This window comes from Musa acuminata, chromosome BXJ3-6 (genome assembly GCF_036884655.1).
Source record: "Musa acuminata AAA Group cultivar baxijiao chromosome BXJ3-6, Cavendish_Baxijiao_AAA, whole genome shotgun sequence".
Lineage (NCBI taxonomy): Eukaryota > Viridiplantae > Streptophyta > Magnoliopsida > Zingiberales > Musaceae > Musa > Musa acuminata.
The window spans coordinates 36,096,637-36,117,794 of NC_088354.1; the positions used below are offsets into that span (position 1 = coordinate 36,096,637).

The 21,158-nt window shown below is 39.9% G+C and overlaps 3 protein-coding genes across 4 annotated transcripts; all 3 read left to right on the forward strand.

Moving 5' to 3' along the window:
* Positions 1 to 273: 273 nt before the first annotated feature.
* Positions 274 to 1,729, forward strand: LOC135640155 (probable carboxylesterase 18). Its single transcript, XM_065154336.1, has one exon. The coding sequence runs from the start codon at positions 329 to 331 to the stop codon at positions 1,361 to 1,363; it is 1,035 nt and encodes a 344-aa protein (XP_065010408.1). The 5' UTR covers positions 274 to 328; the 3' UTR covers positions 1,364 to 1,729.
* An 11,403-nt stretch (positions 1,730 to 13,132) lies between these two features.
* Positions 13,133 to 14,589, forward strand: LOC135640160 (probable carboxylesterase 18). Its single transcript, XM_065154348.1, has one exon. The coding sequence runs from the start codon at positions 13,188 to 13,190 to the stop codon at positions 14,220 to 14,222; it is 1,035 nt and encodes a 344-aa protein (XP_065010420.1). The 5' UTR covers positions 13,133 to 13,187; the 3' UTR covers positions 14,223 to 14,589.
* A 4,239-nt stretch (positions 14,590 to 18,828) lies between these two features.
* Positions 18,829 to 20,711, forward strand: LOC135641312 (VQ motif-containing protein 31-like). Of its 2 annotated transcripts, none has more exons than XM_065156642.1 (2): positions 18,829 to 18,986; positions 20,085 to 20,711. In XM_065156642.1, the coding sequence occupies exon 2, from the start codon at positions 20,129 to 20,131 to the stop codon at positions 20,642 to 20,644; it is 516 nt and encodes a 171-aa protein (XP_065012714.1). In that variant the 5' UTR covers positions 18,829 to 18,986; positions 20,085 to 20,128; the 3' UTR covers positions 20,645 to 20,711. The 2 variants fall into 2 exon arrangements, with proteins under 2 accessions (XP_065012714.1, XP_065012715.1); XM_065156643.1 differs by lacking the exon at positions 18,829 to 18,986 and adding an exon at positions 19,338 to 19,471.
* Positions 20,712 to 21,158: the final 447 nt, after the last annotated feature.

Genomic DNA, 21,158 nt, shown 5'->3' on the forward strand with positions numbered 1-21,158 from the left:
CCACGGCGTGTTACTCGATTTCGTACTCGGGTAACGCGTGAAACCTCCAAGACAGAGCGGAAGGGTTCACATAAGTCACGGGGGGCCCCACTTGTGAGAGAGACAGAGAGAGGATGTGACAGAGTTGGGGACGGAATTTATTGCAGTTCTGTTACCATTTTGACTAAATAAGCGTCGGATTTCCTATATTGGTCTAACACGTGACGTCACCTCATTCGTGCTCTCTCGCAGTCCATATATCCGTGCTCGATTCCTCTCGTCTCCTCCAACTCGCTCTCTCGCGGCTCCCGAGGCCTTCACCCGAGACGAGCTCGTCTAAACAGCAGAAATGTCCCCCGCCGCAGTGGCTCCCCCCCTCTCGCGCACCAAGCGGTTCGTCATCGCCGCCGTTTCCGCCATCAACGACGCCGCTTGCCGCTCAGACGGCACCGTCAACCGCCGCCTCGTGTCGCTCCTCGACGCCCGTGTCGACGCTTCCGCCAAACCCTTTCGTGGCGTCCGCACTGCCGACGTCCCCGTTGACCTCTCCCGTGATCTGTGGTTCCGACTCTTCGTTCCCTCTTCCGTTTCTGACGGCGAACGGCTACCCGTCATCGTCTTCTTCCATGGAGGCGGGTTCGCATTCCTGTCCCCCGACTCCTACCTCTTCGACGACGTGTGCCGCCGGATCTGCCGCACGGTCCACGCCCTCGTGGTATCCGTCAACTACCGCCTCGCGCCGGAGCACCGGTGCCCGGCGCAGTACGAGGACGGGGTTCACGTGCTTCGCTTTCTGGACGGCGGCGGTCTCTTGTACGCTGACCCCTCCGCTGCTGATCTTGCCGACCTATCCAGCTGCTTCCTCGTGGGCGACTCCGCCGGCGGAAACATCGTCCACCACGTAGCCCGGCGCTGGGCAGCGGACGCCGACGGCGGGTGGAAGAGGCTGCGACTGGCGGGAATGGTGCTGATCCAGCCCTACTTCGGTGGCGAGGAGCGCACAGAGGCTGAGCTGAAGCTGGTCGGTGCACCGCTGGTGTCGGTGGAGAGGACGGACTGGCTGTGGCGGGCGTTCCTTCCGGAGGGAGCGGACCGGGACCACGAGGCGTCGAACGTGTTCGGGCCGCGGGCGGTGGGGGAGCTGGAGGAGGCTCTGCCGGCGGCGATGGTGGTGGTAGGGGGCTTCGACCCGCTGCAGGACTGGCAGCGGAGGTACTACAAGGGGCTGCGGGCGAGGGGCAAGTCGGCCCGGCTGGTGGAGTACCCGGAGGCCTTCCACTCCTTCTACGCCTTCCCTGATCTGAAGCAATCCACAGTGCTCATGGAGGAGATCAAGAGCTTCGTCGACAGCCACCGACCTCGGAAGGAGGAGGACGGAGAATGAAGTGGTGGTGGTGACAAGCACAGTAATATTGAAGAATGGTAGTTGTTTATTCAGTGAATATAACAGTAATTGTGATTGCACAGTATTCCTTTTAATATATAAAAAGATATGAGTGGGCTGTTTATACAAGTTATTCATCATAAATAAAGTTCTTTTTTTTTTTTTGTTTCTGATAGAAACGAGAAAGATGTGAGTTGACTATTTATACCAGTTGTTGAACATAAATAATTTGAAAACAAATATAATTATTGTGATCTCATTTTTGTTTGGGATAGAAATGAAACGAAAGGATTCCAAATATATGGGCGCTTCCTTCTCAAAGAGTACATAGTTTGACAAAATCCAAATGCAGATGATACAAGTGACGTAAAGCCGATGGATTAATTTGAGACGTAGTTAGAAGTTGATATTAATTTTAAGAGCAATATTGAAATATCAAATGATCTTCCAACCCGTCCAAGGTTTATTATTCTGGTGGTGACTTATCTTAAGATGTCTACCTACAAATGCAAGTAAAATTAAGCGAGACGTGACATGCAAGGAGCTTATTCTTCTCGCGGGCCGCACGAGAGAAAGATTGTCGGATGGCCGCCAAACTTGTACTCAAGTAAAACGTGCGACTTGTGGACGCATGCGTCCATGAATAGAGGAGATCTGGTTCACGTCCCGACTTTAGTCAGGATTTAGCTTACCGGAAGCTGACTTGGCCAACGACAAAGGGATAGCAGCGTTTTCGCACGCCAATATCACCACACGTGGTGAGTTAAGTCGTTCCATGAAAGCGGGCGTGTGTTCCCGTCGATGGACGGGTTCAAGTAATGTATCACACACTGTCGAAGAAAAAGGACGAAACAGCATTCTCTAACCAACGTATGTCGATAACATTCACGTAGGAGATCTAATTTGATTTGCATGCGAGAGGTGAAGCAGAACTTTAGAGATGGAAATATTAATGACCATCTCACTTTGACCACTAGTCATTCGAATCATATGACAGGAGGATACATATAGGGTTGTCTATCATTTCACGTTCTATGAAGCATGGTTTGACATCGCATGTGATCTCAAGTGTGTGTTCGCCAATGTTGTGGTGTTCCTATGATGCTTGATTGATATAAAGATGACAAGTTACTTCTGTTCTTGATTTTGAAACTGATAGTTTTGATTTCTATACAAACGGTTCAAATCATCAAGCTAGTTTGATTCCAATTCGAATCGAACTATGGTCTGTTAATCCAAGATGATGGAGTTGTATTCAAATCATTTCTACTCACTATGCACACACGAACATTCTCATCTAATTCCAACTCATAAACTATATGGAATTACTTGCTCTCACACATCTATCAATTATGTTGTGGAACACACAAACTCGTTGAAACTTCGTGATCCTTTCTCTTTCGAGAACAAATCATCAGGTGAAGAAGTTTGAACAGGAAGGTGGTTTAGCAAAACGTGTACAACAATCATTAAGCATCGTAAGAGACAATTCTAACTCTTGAAACCAAGTCGATTTAGTACGCACGCAACTTCTATTCCATGTCCAGTGCAAGTAAGCTAAGCTGCTCCCCCAATGTATTCGTATGCCCCACTTCCGAACCAATCACCCATAGGTCAAGCATGGTTGGGGTCGGTCGTCACGTCGTTCGTGACTTGAGTCGAAGTCCGTGATCCTTATTTTGGTGTGCATGCAGTGCTGCTGTCGTTAGATTAGGTGGTCGTTCGGTCAAAGTCGTGTTCTGAAAACTGCGATGGAATGGTATGCAATCGATCGACAATACCAATCCAACTTTGCATTAGAGCCTTATTTCGTCTCCCACGTCGTCGATATGGCGTGAGTTGAGTACGAGGAGGTGAAGCACACGTTAAGTGGGGATCGAGATCGATATCGATGTGTGTCTCCGAGTTGGAGGTTGTGGCGAGATCGATGTCGACACACGTTAACTCGGTTAGTTTTGATCATATTTGACCGGGCGTCGTTGACTTCTGTCGGGTTGACGACATTGCTCTTTCTCGTTACCCCATTTATGATCTCAAATTTCTTCTCCTTCTATGTTATTTGATAACTTAGTTTTTTACTCTTTCTTTTAATTGTTTAAAATTATTAAAATAATTATTATTAATGATAAAAAAAACTAAAATACTATTTAATAAAAATTATAAATAAAAAATTAAATACTTTTAATTACTCTTTTCTATACGAATCTTAGTAATGGACAAAACATAAAAAGAACTCTTCCTTCTCCTCAAGATTAATTCATATATTATAAATAATGATCTTTTTTATAATTTTTTATAAAATATTTTATTTGAAAATTTAATAGAAAATCACTTGTTTTAGACTTTCGCTATAGAGTAACCCAATTTGGGGTTTTATTTTTCTCCTTGAGGGCAATATTCAACTCTTTGATTATTGTAATGATTGGACCTAAATTTTACCCAAAAAATTAAATTTATAACAATTGATGCTACCAAACAAATATAACTAAATTTTACCCAAAAAAAAAACATTCGCTAATGATAAAACAATTATAAACTAACAGCCAAGATTTCTTGCATTTAATGTACCAAGAATATGATAAAATGTCAAAGAATAATAATTAATAATATTTCATTTTATTATTTTACTAAAAATAATCATCAAAATGGTAGTTTTGGGCAAACTACCATTATTATTCAAAAAATATATCTAAGCAGTAAAATGATAACTACAAGAATTAATTATGAAAATTGTATTATTACATGTATATGTTGCTTAAATAATATTATAGTCTACAGTATAGAGGGACACATATTATAGTGCTCTTAATTAATCTGTAGAAAATGTTTTGTCAGTAACACATAGAACTCATTTAGATTGTTACAAAAATCTTAAACTGTATTTTTTATTATTATTTTCTAGTGCAAATATTTATCGTAAAACATGCTAAAAGCAAATCAAATACTTAAAATAAAATTTAATTCGTTAATGCATCAAGAAAATCACGTAAAATAACTTATAATAAGTTTCTGTTGAAAATTATAAGAATTGACTCATTTTAAACAACAAATTATTGGAGTAAAATAGATTCTATGCATTTTAAATTTAGTTATTATTATTTTCCCTTATATTAAAAGGAAACTAACTGAAGGATCGACCAGATACTTTTGCCAAAATATTCTAATTTCTAGATTCTTGATTTCTAATCTTTAATACTGATTTATTAATTAGAGATATTCTCAATGAAATAATTGTAGTAGGCATAAAATTTATAATTATATATTTGCTATACAAAAAATCTTAACATTAGAATCAAAATCAAATAACAATATATTAAATTTACGATGTATACCTTTCAATACTATTCAATAAATCTTTATCTAATATATAGGCATATCATTATCGGATCCAAAATTACAACGATACAGATAAAAACTAGACTTGCATTATTTTTGTTCTTATCTTTCATTAAATTAAGTGATGCATTAAGGAAAAAAAGATTAAGAATTAATCTATAATCTCAATAACTAGTTAATTCATTCTTAAGATGTCATGTCTTTCTATATGACAGAAAAAAATTTAGGATAATAATTACCAGAGTCTCCATTAAGATTATGTCATAATGAATCTTATTATAATTAGACTTTCTTTATATTGATAGATAATAATTATCAAATTTTAATTAGATCTATAATATATCTTACGTATGACCACATAATATAATAAATAGTATTTTAAATTTTGTTAATTTACATAAAACAAGAGAGTGTCTTAATACTATCAATTTAATTTAGAATAATTCTTGAAAAAGATAGATTTTAGAATCTCATGATTTTTTTTAATTGATTGCCACATCACAATGAAACCTTTGCTTGCTTTTGTTATGTCAGCATCATTCCACTTACTAATAAAGTATATACATGAGGTAATGTCACAATTATTAAGTTCCCTATTTAGTGGACATTCATCTCTTTTGATGTGTGATAGGATATCTAATACATACCACTAAACTAAAATTTTTAAGTTCAAATATAATAATAATATATTCATCAAATTTTAATATAGATATAATTTAGAGAACATATCAAAACATTAAGCGATCGGCACCTTAGCGTCATATGATCAATACTTTAGTATCATATGATCAACATTGTTAGGATGACACCCAAACACTATATAGTCATACCTTACCATTATATGATCGATACCGAAACCTTACCACATAGTTTACATGTGATTGGCACATGATATTGACTTTTGACTTGGGATTTATCCATGATATTACAACAACGGCATCCTTTCTGATTTGTCCCAAACGGTTTTATATCGACATTTAAAACGACTTCTTCCTTCATCCCAAATTATGAAGTCTTTATCTGCTTGGGTTTGACTTAACAAACAGAGTATATATGGAGCCCAACCTCTCGAATCTATCATTACTGTTTTGACTCTTAACAAACCCAACCTCTGAAATCTGTCATCGATCCTTCCCGCTTCTTCTGTCTTTGCTGACTCGGTCCCCTTTTACTAAATTTGTCTAAATTAGATACTTCGACGCAAACAGACTGACTGCCCCCCACGCTTCATTTCTCTCCTTCCAAGATGGAATATCAGATTCCTTTAGATCTTTCACGGACGCCAACACAATGCCCCTCTGCTTCGATGCCGAGCTCTTGGTTTCCATCGACGATGACCAGTTGTTGAAGAAGAAGAAGAAGAAGCAGAAGCAGAAGGTGGCGGAGTGAGGGCTCGCACAAGGTATTCCGCTGTTCGATCATAAAAAGGTTTTGGATGGTTCGTTTCGTTTCGTAGTTTCACCATTTTATTCGAATTAATCACACGATGGGTTTTGGGTCCATGAAATCAGATGAGATGTCTTCACACTTGGTGTCCATAGGATTTGGCATCGACAACTCTTTGATCTGAATGACTCAGAGTTGTCTTATTTGCGTTCCATTATTTTGTATGGAGGGGTTCTGATCCCACATACAGCAACAACAACACTTGTCGTGGGTTCCGTGAAGGTCCTTCTAGCGCAAGTAAATGTTGAGTGGAGTTCGAGTCATACACGGAAAGCCATCTCTTTTGAGCCAGTGTGTATCAATCAGTTTGAAACCTTGCTCTTTCCTCTACCCCTTTCCCTTTCGTTCCCATCTTACTCACCACATACAAGAACTGAAACGAGCTCACCAACATGTAACCTCTCCAGATTTGGTCCTCACAAGAATCTTACCAACTTAGATGTGAGTATTTAACCCTCTCTCTCTCTCTCTCTCTCTCTCTCTCTCATCTTTGAAGTACTGTGTTAGTTGTTTAGCGAACGTAGAGACATCTGGATTAAGCTACTGCAAAAAAAAAGGAAAAAAGAAATCCTTACTGGAACATCTGGATTTAGTTGTTTAGTGGTAACTACCTCACTTCATCATATCACCTATGACTATGATTGAGTTAAATGAAGGAACTACCTTATAGCTTCTAGATCATGGGTCACTATTTAGAACATGCCTATAACTACTTAGAAGATAGTAACTAACTAAATAACTACTATGAATCAATTCTCAGCACTCCCCCTTGATTCATAGTTACATACACTAATTTTAGACATTAAATAAACATGCTTTTAAATTTGAAGCGGCTTGGTGAGGATATCCGTAACTTATTTATCTGTTCCACAATACTTGATTGCTATGGCTCTATTTACTATAAGATCCTGGATGAAATGATAGCGTATCTTTATATGCTTCGTTCTTCCATGAAATGTTAGATTCTTCGTCATTGCAATTGTGGCTTTGTTATCACAAAATATGTTTGTTGCTTCTTTTTGTTCTTAATGAAGATCTTCCAGAAGTCTTATAAGTCATATTACTTGACAAGCTGCTGATGTTGCGGTAACATATTTTGCTTTCAATATTGATAACGTAATTGTTACTTGCTTTTCTGAACTCCAAGATATAGCTCCTGATTGGAGGCTAAAAATATTACCTGAATTACTTTTTCTATCATCTAAAGCTCCTACCTATTCACTATCAACGAAACAAAATAATTTATATTTAAAATTATGAGAATACCAAATACCATAATTTGTAGTTCCAGCAATATAACGTAGAATTATTTTAACAACTCTGAGATGATGTTTGCTTGGGCTATGCGTAAACTTGGATACTACACCAACAAAGAAGGTAATATCTGGTCGAGTATGAGTTAGATAAATCAAACCTCCAACCAAACTTTTATAGTATCTTCAATTTGTCAAACATATATCATCTTCAAGTTTCAATTTCTCATTTACATTCATGGGTGTTGTTCCAACTTTGCAATTAATCGTATTAGATTTTTTGAGTAGATCCATTGCATTATTTCTTCATGAAATAAAAACTATATTTGATCCTTGCTTCACTTCCAACCCAAAAAAATAGTGTAATAGACCTAGATCAGACATTTCAAACTTATTCATCATGCATATTTTAAATTCTACTATAAAAGAGTTAGATGAACCCATATATATAATATCATCAACATAAATGCAAACCATCAGAATATTATGTTTACCTTCCTTGTTTAGATAAAGAGTAGGTTCGTTATTACTCCTCTTAAATCCATTTTGATGAAAATAATAATTAATTTTATTATACCATACCCTAAGAGCTTGTTTAAGCCCATAAAGATCTTTCTTTAGCTTATACACCTTTTCTTTATATTCTTTAACCAAAAACTTTCAGGTTGAGTAACAAAAATCTCTTCATGTAAATCTCCGTTTAAAAACACAAATTTCACATCAAATTGATAAACATGCCAACTCAAGTGAGCTGCGAAGTCAAAAAAGTTCTCACAATTTCGAATCTAGCATCCGGAGAAAAAGTATCATCAAAATCAATACCTTGTTGATGTGAATATCCTTTTGCTATAAATCGAGCCTTATGCTTTTGGATATTTCTATCTACATTAAACTTTGTTTTGAACACCCATTTTAATCCAATAGTTTTTTTTTTTTTCTTTCGGTAGATCTATTAGCTCTCAAGTTTCATTCTTCTCAATTTATTTAATTTCCTCCTTCATTGCATTTCGTCATTCCTCTTTTTCAACTGCTTCCTCAAAATTCATAGGATCTGAAATAAATAAAGTAAATGTTGAGTCATAAATTTCTATTAGTAATCTGAATTTTCCTGGAGGGGTTTCACTAGAAGAATCAGAGTCGAGCATCTTCCACCCGCCGTCGGCGTCCGCTGCCAAGTGTCGGGCTACGTGGTGGACGATGTTTCCGCCGGCAGAATCACCCACGAGGAAGCAACTCGATAGGTCGGCAAGATCTGTAGCGGAGGGGTCAGCGTACAAGAGGTCGCCGCCGTCCAGGAAGTGGAGCACATGAACCCCGTCCTCGTACTACGCCGGGCACCGGTGCTCCGGCGCGAGGCGGTAGTTGACGGATAAGGCCCTGTTACTCTTGTGTTCTCTTTCCCAATCTTTTAAGCATTTTCGTGATACTTTGATTTATGGAAAAGAAACAGTTTCGTATCAAGAAATTAAATCTGCACTGAAATCTAAGGAGCAGATAGACAGGAATATCACTGGGGAAAGTAGAGGGAATCAGGCTGAGGGTCTGGTTGTCAGGGGTAGAATGGATAAAAGAGAATTTGACAGTAGTAGATCTAAATCTAGATCTAAATCCAGACATAGAAATTTGGAATGCAGATATTGTCATAAAATGGGGCACATTAAGACTGATTGCTTTAAATTAAAAAAATAAATTAAAGCAAAAAGGAAAACTTGTTGAGAAAACTACTGAGTCTGCTGAAGCTAGTGTAGCATCTGATGAGAATGTTGAAAATATTTTCTTTGCTACTGATGACAGGACGATGTCTAAAAATGAATGGATTTTAGATTCGGGTTGTTCTTATTACATGTGTCATAATAGGAATTTGTTTTCCACATATGAATCTTGTAATGATGGAATTGTTTTGATGGGCAATAATGCCGCATGTGATGTTGTTGGTAGAGGCACAGTCCGAATTAAAATGCATGATGGTATTGTGAGGACGCTCACTAATGTTAGACATGTTCCTGATTTAAAAAAGAATCTCATCTCTTTAGGCACCCTAGAGGCCCTTGGGTGTAAATACACAGCTGAAGGTGGAGTTATGAAAGTTTCTAGAAGTGCTCTTGTTGTTATGAAAGCTTGTAGATCTGGTAGCTTGTATATTCTGTAGGGAACTACTGTCACAGGTTCGGTTGTAGTTTCGTCATCATCATTGTCTGATTTTGACATCACCAAATTATGGCATATGCATTTGGGTCATATGAGCGAAAAAGGTTTGAGTATATTGAGCAAAAGGGGTCTACTTTGCGGATAGAGTACTGGCCACTTGATTTTTGTGAACACTGCATTTTTGGAAAGTAGAAAAGAGTCAGCTTCACTTCTCCGGCAGTTCACAAAACGAAAGGTACTCTTGACTATATTCATTCAGACCTTTGGGGTCTAGCTCATGTTCAGTCTAAGGGTGGTGCTAGGTATATGTTGACTTTCATTGACGACTATTCCAGGAAAGTTTGGGTTTATTTTTTAAAGCATAAAAATGATGTTTTTCTAACCTTTAAACAATGGAAGGCTTTGATTGAGAAACAAACAGGTAAATAGATTAAGCGGCTTCGAACAGATAATGGCATGAAATTTTGTGAAGGTGACTTTGAAGAATTCTACAAAAATGAAGGAATTGTTCGGCATCGCACTGTTAGGATGACACCTCAACAAAATGGTGTGGCCGAACGTATGAACAGAATACTCTTGGAGAGAACAAGGTGTATGATCTCAAATGCAGGGTTGACAAAGGACTTTTGGGCAGAGGCGATTAATATGGCATGTTACGTTGTCAACCGTGCTCCTTCTGCAGCACTTGACTTTAAAACTCCGGAGGAAGTTTGGTCAGGTACTCCTGCTGATTACTCTGATTTTAAAATTTTTGGGTGTCCAGCATACATGCATGTAAATGAAGGAAAATTAGAGCCTCGGACTAAAAAGTGCATTTTCCTTGGGTATGCTTCTGGGGTGAAAGGATACAGATTATGGTGTTCTGATCCCAAATCTTCAAAATTTATAATCAGTAGATATGTTACTTTTGATGAATTATCTATGTTATCTTCCAAAGAGGAATCTACTAGTTGTACAAATGATAGTGCGCAGAAGCAGGTAGAGCTTGAGATTTGTAGTTCAGATTATTTTAAGTCGAACTCTTCTACTCAAAGAATGCTAGTAGGTGGTCCCGAGTCTACTGACGCAGATAATCCAGAGAAAGAGCAATATTCCATAGCCAAGGATAGATCACGGAGAGATATTCGACCACCACAAAGATTTACAAATTTGGTTGCATATGCTTTGTCTGTTATAGAAGAGACAAGTGAAGTTGGTGAGCCTACTTCCTACTCAGATGCAGTTTCTTGTGATAATTCCGCTAAGTGGTTGATTGCGATAAATGAAGAAATTGAATCTCTTCATCGGAATAGAACTTGGGATCTTGTGAAGCCGCCTTCGGGTAAGAAAATTGTTGGATGCAAATGGGATATCATTGCTGAGAGAAAGGTCCTTGTTCAGAAAATTCATACGAAGGACAATCTAGCTGATATGCTTACGAAGCCTCTTCCGGTTTACAAGTTCAAGCAGTGCTTGGACTTGGTTGGTGTTTATTGTTGGTGATTGCCCATTGAGGTTTTTATGAAGAAGGTGGAGTAAGTTTTGTTGGGACATGCCAAGGTGGAGATTTGTTAATTTGGCAAGTCCCATAGTCCCACATCGGGAAAATTAGGTTTGTTGTCTCGTATTGGAACTATAAATAAGGGTCTGAGCTTTGAAGTCAGATGCACCACAAGTGGCACTACAAGAAAACCTAAGTATTTACTTTGGTTTAAGTCCACACTCCATTAAATAGTTTGGACTTATAGTTTGAGTTTTTCTTGTTTAGTATTTTCGGATGTTTTATGGCCTAGGAACATCTTCTTAAGACATTTGTAATAGTCTCTTTTCATAGTAGTGATTTGCTCATCTTTCGTCCGTGAATGTAGGTCAAAGTTAATTGACCGAACCACGTAAATCTGGTGTTCTTGTCACTTTTATCTTTTCGCTTTATTGTCTTTGTTGTGTTGCCAAAATTACCTTGTGATAAATTTCCTAAGGCTAGCTCTAACAAAAGAAACCAATAGTTTGTGCATTGCTGAATGAGATGTGGTCGTTCTATTGTCGGGAGAGATGATATGTTTCTCCTCCAAAACTAAATTTTCTTCTCCAAAACTAAATGATCATGCGTTTGCGTTCAAATTAGGTGCCGAGCTATTGGAGCCGAGGATTTCATCATCAAACCTCTCCACACTAATGACGTTCTGAGACTGAGAGGCTGCGCTCAAACAGGACTGCCGCCGCCATCGTCGTCTTCCAAGGCGGGCACCAAGAGGAAAATGACAATCAAGTTGATGGCTGAGAGCGGCGGCGGTGGCTCGGAAAGACGACGGCCGCGCGTTACCGGGCTGGCGATGACGTGATAGTAATCATCGGCATCGAACAAGCGTCATAGGAAGCCTCTCATATTGTAATTACAATGTAATGCCTACCACGCGTTCTCGAGTGAGTTTGTTTGCTTGTGGTGTAAGTGGATGGATCATCTGCGATTCAACTGTTCTTGCTTTGCTCTTCAAATGCTGTCCTAATTAAGCTTCTTGAAAGCTCGACATATGCTGTTCTAATCAGTCAAACCGAGGCCGTAGCGGCTTCCCAAGATACAAAAGTCCTCGTTTTGAGCTGTCCGTTAATGTGAGTCGTACTCGTCAAACTTGTTCTGTTCGTGTGAATCTATTCTAAATCGTCCAACATTCTGCCTGCCAGTGTAGGGGTTGACGATATGATGTTCGCCGCTTCTAACAAAGTGAGCTAACCCCATGAATTGTTTCCTAGGGAGCTAAAAGATATAACAAATATTTATCATTTACTTAGTATAATCTATATGCATGTTATTTGTTTATTTAGCTACTTGATATATTTAATCACACGTATTTATGGTCAGATTTATGGAACCAAAACACGAGAGAGAATGGTGGAGCGATGGTTTGGCAAAGTCAAGAAGTTGGCCTTTCTAAGAACAATCGTTGAAGAGGAAACGTTTGAACACACTTCTTCTTTTTCTTTTCCTTCACATAAAATTGGGGTTGCGTTTTTTGTGTGCATTGCAGTGATCACACGTTTTTATTTGCTGGTCGTTTGGTCAAACTGGCGAGGAGGGTTCTGTTCTGAATCTTATGATGGCGTCATACGGAATCGTCGGCCCCAACCGAACTTTGACGTCCAACTTCCTCATGCATGCATGCACGAAGCCTCAATACACGAGTAGTTTACCGACTTGGGTGGCTACTTGCCATGCAGTATCGTATACTTGTACGAATTGGAATACATGGTCATGCATGTTTCCTCTCTTGTGCTGCATCCATGCGGCACTGCAAGACTTCAAGCACACGTGACGGATTGGCATGACACGTTTGGTCCACGGCGTGTTACTCGATTTCGTACTCGGGTAACGCGTGAAACCTCCAAGACAGAGCGGAAGGGTTCACATAAGTCACGGGGGGCCCCACTTGTGAGAGAGACAGAGAGAGGATGTGACAGAGTTGGGGACGGAATTTATTGCAGTTCTGTTACCATTTTGACTAAATAAGCGTCGGATTTCCTATATTGGTCTAACACGTGACGTCACCTCATTCGTGCTCTCTCGCAGTCCATATATCCGTGCTCGATTCCTCTCGTCTCCTCCAACTCGCTCTCTCGCGGCTCCCGAGGCCTTCACCCGAGACGAGCTCGTCTAAACAGCAGAAATGTCCCCCGCCGCAGTGGCTCCCCCCCTCTCGCGCACCAAGCGGTTCGTCATCGCCGCCGTTTCCGCCATCAACGACGCCGCTTGCCGCTCAGACGGCACCGTCAACCGCCGCCTCGTGTCGCTCCTCGACGCCCGTGTCGACGCTTCCGCCAAACCCTTTCGTGGCGTCCGCACTGCCGACGTCCCCGTTGACCTCTCCCGTGATCTGTGGTTCCGACTCTTCGTTCCCTCTTCCGTTTCTGACGGCGAACGGCTACCCGTCATCGTCTTCTTCCATGGAGGCGGGTTCGCATTCCTGTCCCCCGACTCCTACCTCTTCGACGACGTGTGCCGCCGGATCTGCCGCACGGTCCACGCCCTCGTGGTATCCGTCAACTACCGCCTCGCGCCGGAGCACCGGTGCCCGGCGCAGTACGAGGACGGGGTTCACGTGCTTCGCTTTCTGGACGGCGGCGGTCTCTTGTACGCTGACCCCTCCGCTGCTGATCTTGCCGACCTATCCAGCTGCTTCCTCGTGGGCGACTCCGCCGGCGGAAACATCGTCCACCACGTAGCCCGGCGCTGGGCAGCGGACGCCGACGGCGGGTGGAAGAGGCTGCGACTGGCGGGAATGGTGCTGATCCAGCCCTACTTCGGTGGCGAGGAGCGCACAGAGGCTGAGCTGAAGCTGGTCGGTGCACCGCTGGTGTCGGTGGAGAGGACGGACTGGCTGTGGCGGGCGTTCCTTCCGGAGGGAGCGGACCGGGACCACGAGGCGTCGAACGTGTTCGGGCCGCGGGCGGTGGGGGAGCTGGAGGAGGCTCTGCCGGCGGCGATGGTGGTGGTAGGGGGCTTCGACCCGCTGCAGGACTGGCAGCGGAGGTACTACAAGGGGCTGCGGGCGAGGGGCAAGTCGGCCCGGCTGGTGGAGTACCCGGAGGCCTTCCACTCCTTCTACGCCTTCCCTGATCTGAAGCAATCCACAGTGCTCATGGAGGAGATCAAGAGCTTCGTCGACAGCCACCGACCTCGGAAGGAGGAGGACGGAGAATGAAGTGGTGGTGGTGACAAGCACAGTAATATTGAAGAATGGTAGTTGTTTATTCAGTGAATATAACAGTAATTGTGATTGCACAGTATTCCTTTTAATATATAAAAAGATATGAGTGGGCTGTTTATACAAGTTATTCATCATAAATAAAGTTCTTTTTTTTTTTTTGTTTCTGATAGAAACGAGAAAGATGTGAGTTGACTATTTATACCAGTTGTTGAACATAAATAATTTGAAAACAAATATAATTATTGTGATCTCATTTTTGTTTGGGATAGAAATGAAACGAAAGGATTCCAAATATATGGGCGCTTCCTTCTCAAAGAGTACATAGTTTGACAAAATCCAAATGCAGATGATACAAGTGACGTAAAGCCGATGGATTAATTTGAGACGTAGTTAGAAGTTGATATTAATTTTAAGAGCAATATTGAAATATCAAATGATCTTCCAACCCGTCCAAGGTTTATTATTCTGGTGGTGACTTATCTTAAGATGTCTACCTACAAATGCAAGTAAAATTAAGCGAGACGTGACATGCAAGGAGCTTATTCTTCTCGCGGGCCGCACGAGAGAAAGATTGTCGGATGGCCGCCAAACTTGTACTCAAGTAAAACGTGCGACTTGTGGACGCATGCGTCCATGAATAGAGGAGATCTGGTTCACGTCCCGACTTTAGTCAGGATTTAGCTTACCGGAAGCTGACTTGGCCAACGACAAAGGGATAGCAGCGTTTTCGCACGCCAATATCACCACACGTGGTGAGTTAAGTCGTTCCATGAAAGCGGGCGTGTGTTCCCGTCGATGGACGGGTTCAAGTAATGTATCACACACTGTCGAAGAAAAAGGACGAAACAGCATTCTCTAACCAACGTATGTCGATAACATTCACGTAGGAGATCTAATTTGATTTGCATGCGAGAGGTGAAGCAGAACTTTAGAGATGGAAATATTAATGACCATCTCACTTTGACCACTAGTCATTCGAATCATATGACAGGAGGATACATATAGGGTTGTCTATCATTTCACGTTCTATGAAGCATGGTTTGACATCGCATGTGATCTCAAGTGTGTGTTCGCCAATGTTGTGGTGTTCCTATGATGCTTGATTGATATAAAGATGACAAGTTACTTCTGTTCTTGATTTTGAAACTGATAGTTTTGATTTCTATACAAACGGTTCAAATCATCAAGCTAGTTTGATTCCAATTCGAATCGAACTATGGTCTGTTAATCCAAGATGATGGAGTTGTATTCAAATCATTTCTACTCACTATGCACACACGAACATTCTCATCTAATTCCAACTCATAAACTATATGGAATTACTTGCTCTCACACATCTATCAATTATGTTGTGGAACACACAAACTCGTTGAAACTTCGTGATCCTTTCTCTTTCGAGAACAAATCATCAGGTGAAGAAGTTTGAACAGGAAGGTGGTTTAGCAAAACGTGTACAACAATCATTAAGCATCGTAAGAGACAATTCTAACTCTTGAAACCAAGTCGATTTAGTACGCACGCAACTTCTATTCCATGTCCAGTGCAAGTAAGCTAAGCTGCTCCCCCAATGTATTCGTATGCCCCACTTCCGAACCAATCACCCATAGGTCAAGCATGGTTGGGGTCGGTCGTCACGTCGTTCGTGACTTGAGTCGAAGTCCGTGATCCTTATTTTGGTGTGCATGCAGTGCTGCTGTCGTTAGATTAGGTGGTCGTTCGGTCAAAGTCGTGTTCTGAAAACTGCGATGGAATGGTATGCAATCGATCGACAATACCAATCCAACTTTGCATTAGAGCCTTATTTCGTCTCCCACGTCGTCGATATGGCGTGAGTTGAGTACGAGGAGGTGAAGCACACGTTAAGTGGGGATCGAGATCGATATCGATGTGTGTCTCCGAGTTGGAGGTTGTGGCGAGATCGATGTCGACACACGTTAACTCGGTTAGTTTTGATCATATTTGACCGGGCGTCGTTGACTTCTGTCGGGTTGACGACATTGCTCTTTCTCGTTACCCCATTTATGATCTCAAATTTCTTCTCCTTCTATGTTATTTGATAACTTAGTTTTTTACTCTTTCTTTTAATTGTTTAAAATTATTAAAATAATTATTATTAATGATAAAAAAAACTAAAATACTATTTAATAAAAATTATAAATAAAAAATTAAATACTTTTAATTACTCTTTTCTATACGAATCTTAGTAATGGACAAAACATAAAAAGAACTCTTCCTTCTCCTCAAGATTAATTCATATATTATAAATAATGATCTTTTTTATAATTTTTTATAAAATATTTTATTTGAAAATTTAATAGAAAATCACTTGTTTTAGACTTTCGCTATAGAGTAACCCAATTTGGGGTTTTATTTTTCTCCTTGAGGGCAATATTCAACTCTTTGATTATTGTAATGATTGGACCTAAATTTTACCCAAAAAATTAAATTTATAACAATTGATGCTACCAAACAAATATAACTAAATTTTACCCAAAAAAAAAACATTCGCTAATGATAAAACAATTATAAACTAACAGCCAAGATTTCTTGCATTTAATGTACCAAGAATATGATAAAATGTCAAAGAATAATAATTAATAATATTTCATTTTATTATTTTACTAAAAATAATCATCAAAATGGTAGTTTTGGGCAAACTACCATTATTATTCAAAAAATATATCTAAGCAGTAAAATGATAACTACAAGAATTAATTATGAAAATTGTATTATTACATGTATATGTTGCTTAAATAATATTATAGTCTACAGTATAGAGGGACACATATTATAGTGCTCTTAATTAATCTGTAGAAAATGTTTTGTCAGTAACACATAGAACTCATTTAGATTGTTACAAAAATCTTAAACTGTATTTTTTATTATTATTTTCTAGTGCAAATATTTATCGTAAAACATGCTAAAAGCAAATCAAATACTTAAAATAAAATTTAATTCGTTAATGCATCAAGAAAATCACGTAAAATAACTTATAATAAGTTTCTGTTGAAAATTATAAGAATTGACTCATTTTAAACAACAAATTATTGGAGTAAAATAGATTCTATGCATTTTAAATTTAGTTATTATTATTTTCCCTTATATTAAAAGGAAACTAACTGAAGGATCGACCAGATACTTTTGCCAAAATATTCTAATTTCTAGATTCTTGATTTCTAATCTTTAATACTGATTTATTAATTAGAGATATTCTCAATGAAATAATTGTAGTAGGCATAAAATTTATAATTATATATTTGCTATACAAAAAATCTTAACATTAGAATCAAAATCAAATAACAATATATTAAATTTACGATGTATACCTTTCAATACTATTCAATAAATCTTTATCTAATATATAGGCATATCATTATCGGATCCAAAATTACAACGATACAGATAAAAACTAGACTTGCATTATTTTTGTTCTTATCTTTCATTAAATTAAGTGATGCATTAAGGAAAAAAAGATTAATAATTAATCTATAATCTCAATAACTAGTTAATTCATTCTTAAGATGTCATGTCTTTCTATATGACAGAAAAAAATTTAGGATAATAATTACGAGAGTCTCCATTAAGATTATCTCGTAATGAATCTTATTATAATTAAAAAAAATTTATATTGATAGATAATAATTATCAAATTTTAATTAGATCTATAATATATCTTACGTATGACCACATAATATAATAAATAGTATTTTAAATTTTGTTAATTTACATAAAACAAGAGAATGTCTTAATACTATCAATTTAATTTAGAATAATTCTTGAAAAAGATAGATTTTAGAATATCATGATTTTTTTTAATTGATTGCCACATCACAATGAAACCTCTGAGTGTTTTTGCTTGCTTTTGTTATGTCAGCATCATTCCACTTACTAATAAAGTATATACATGAGGTAATGTCACAATTATTAAGTTCCCTAGTTAGTGGACATTCATCTCTTTTGATGTGTGATAGGATATCTAATACATACCACTAAGCTAAAATTTTTAAGTTCAAATATAATAATAATATATTCATCAAATTTTAATATAGATCTAATTTAGAGAACATATCAAAACATTAAGCGATCGGCACCTTAGCGTCATATGATCAATATTTTAGTACCACATGATCGACATTGCTAGGACGATACCTGAACACTATATGGTCGATACCTTACCATTATATGATCGATACCGTAACGTCACATGAAAACCTTACAATATAGTTTACATGTGATTGGCACATGATATTGACTTTTGACTTGAGATTTATCCTTTCAATATTACAGCAGCGACATCCTTTCTGATTTGTCCCAAACGGTTTTGTATCAACATTTAAAACGACGTCTTCCTTCATCCCAAATTATGAAGTCTTTATCTGCTTGGGTTTGACTTAACAAACCGAGTATATATGGAGCCCAACCTCTCGAATCTATCATTACTGTTTTGACTCTTAACAAACCCAACCTCTGAAATCTGTCATCGATCCTTCCCGCTTCTTCTGTCTTTGCTGACTCGGTCCCCTTTTACTAAATATGTCTAAATTAGATACTTCGACGCAAACAGACTGACTGCCCCCCACGCTTCATTTCTCTCCTTCCAAGATGGAATATCAGATTCCTTTAGATCTTTCACGGACGCCAACACAATGCCCCTCTGCTTCGATGCCGAGCTCTTGGTTTCCATCGACGATGACCAGTTGTTGTTGAAGAAGAAGAAGAAGCAGAAGCAGAAGGTGGCGGAGTGAGGGCTCGCACAAGGTATTCCGCTGTTCGATCATAAAAAGGTTTTGGATGGTTCGTTTCGTTTCGTAGTTTCACCATTTTATTCGAATTAATCACACGATGGGTTTTGGGTCCATGAAATCAGATGAGATGTCTTCACACTTGGTGTCCATAGGATTTGGCATCGACAACTCTTTGATCTGAATGACTCAGAGTTGTCTTATTTGCGTTCCATTATTTTGTATGGAGGGGTTCTGATCCCACATACAGCAACAACAACACTTGTCGTGGGTTCCGTGAAGGTCCTTCTAGCGCAAGTAAATGTTGAGTGGAGTTCGAGTCATACACGGAAAGCCATCTCTTTTGAGCCAGTGTGTATCAATCAGTTTGAAACCTTGCTCTTTCCTCGACCCCTTTCCCTTTCGTTCCCATCTTACTCACCACATACAAGAACTGAAACGAGCTCACCAACATGTAACCTCTCCAGATTTGGTCCTCACAAGAATCTTACCAACTTAGATGTGAGTATTTAACTCTCTCTCTCTCTCTCTCTCTCTCTCTCTCTCTCATCTTTGAAGTACTGTGTTAGTTGTTTAGCGAACGTAGAGACATCTGGATTAAGCTACTGCAAAAAAAAAGGAAAAAAGAAATCCTTACTGGGAACATTCTCCATAAATATAAGATGCCACCGGATAGATGTATATTAATTAAGCTAACCCACTTTTTGGTAATTATTCATGGTTAATCAAACCGGAAAAAGGAGTCCCTTGTTTTGACAGATGAAGACACCTTCCTACAGATCTTGCACGATTAATCCAGCATTTCTAATGCCATGACATGCATGGTGAACGTAATTGTAGAGGTGTACGTAGTTTTTTTTTGCTTTGTCAAAGGGGGGAGAGGTATATGCATGAGGAGTTCGAATCTTTGTGGCCTTTCCTCTGGTACGTGCTAACACTCGGAATAGAAATCATTAGCCAAACCAAGTAGTTGAAGTGGCGACACTGAGAAATACGTATAGATCACATGTAAGGGTTTCATTTTTCTATCGAGTGTAATAGGAAAAATCTTCCCAACTTCCACGTGAGAAGAAGTGATTGATTTCCTCTTATATATCTTTCCTTGTGCATGCAGACACCACCCCAAGCCGATTGCTTCACGCAACGAAGCGTCCCACCATGGAGAAGCCACAAGCTGGGTCGGCAGCGCAAGAGTGCACCGCTCCCTCCACCACCTTCGTCCGAGCCGACGCCACCACCTTCAAGGAGCTCGTACAGCGGCTCACCGGCCCCAACGAGCGCGACGGAGCCCACCGCCCGGTCGTCGCCCCCGCCCCTCCTTCCTCCCCCACCAAGCTCTCCGGGCTCAAGCGGCTTCACGAGCGCAGGCAGCGCTCTCGGCCGAAGCTCACCATCCTCAAACCGGGTTCCACGTCCAAGCCCCCTACCCCTGCCGTGCTGTCGCCTTCCGTGACGGGAGCCTCTGCGTCGCCTTCTGCTGACTTCGCCGGACTCTACATATGCGAGAACAAGGGCGTCGACGGGGCTGACGAGTTGGACGAAGAAGAGGAGGAGAGGGCCATCAAAGAGAGGCGGTTTTACTTGCACCCGTCGCCCAGGTCTCGATCCCGGAATCCCGAACCTGAGCTGCTGCCTTTGTTTCCACTGACCTCCCCCAGGTCTCACCAATCCTGAGAACTGCACATTTAGTCACTGTGATTTAGACTTCTTTGAATGTGATATTACAGACATGTTTTCTTAATTTCCTTTTTTTCCACACAGAATAAAATTGTCTTCAAAGATAAATTATACATAACGGTTAGACAACACTGTAATTTATGGCTTAGGTTTTAAGTTGTGACCACCATTAATATATATGATGTGTGAAAGTAACTAACCTTTAGTTCATTCTATATTCCATCTTGTACTACACATCTTGCTCTTCGTCGTCAACCTTAAGATCGAACAGTTTCCTCATCACCGTCTCCCACCCGAAGCTTCCTCCGCAAGCCTCCCAAGCTTCTTCCCACAATCAAGCCTTGCCTTGCTTCCCAAGCTTCTTCCGGATAAAGATTTGTTCCACTGCCGACCGCATGAGCTGCCACTCTCCATGACCGGCCCAAGAGAAGCAGCTCCAAAGACAAAGTTTCCGGTCCTGTGATCTGGACGATGCTCAATTAATTCTTGGGGCAACACAAGAAGAAGCTGC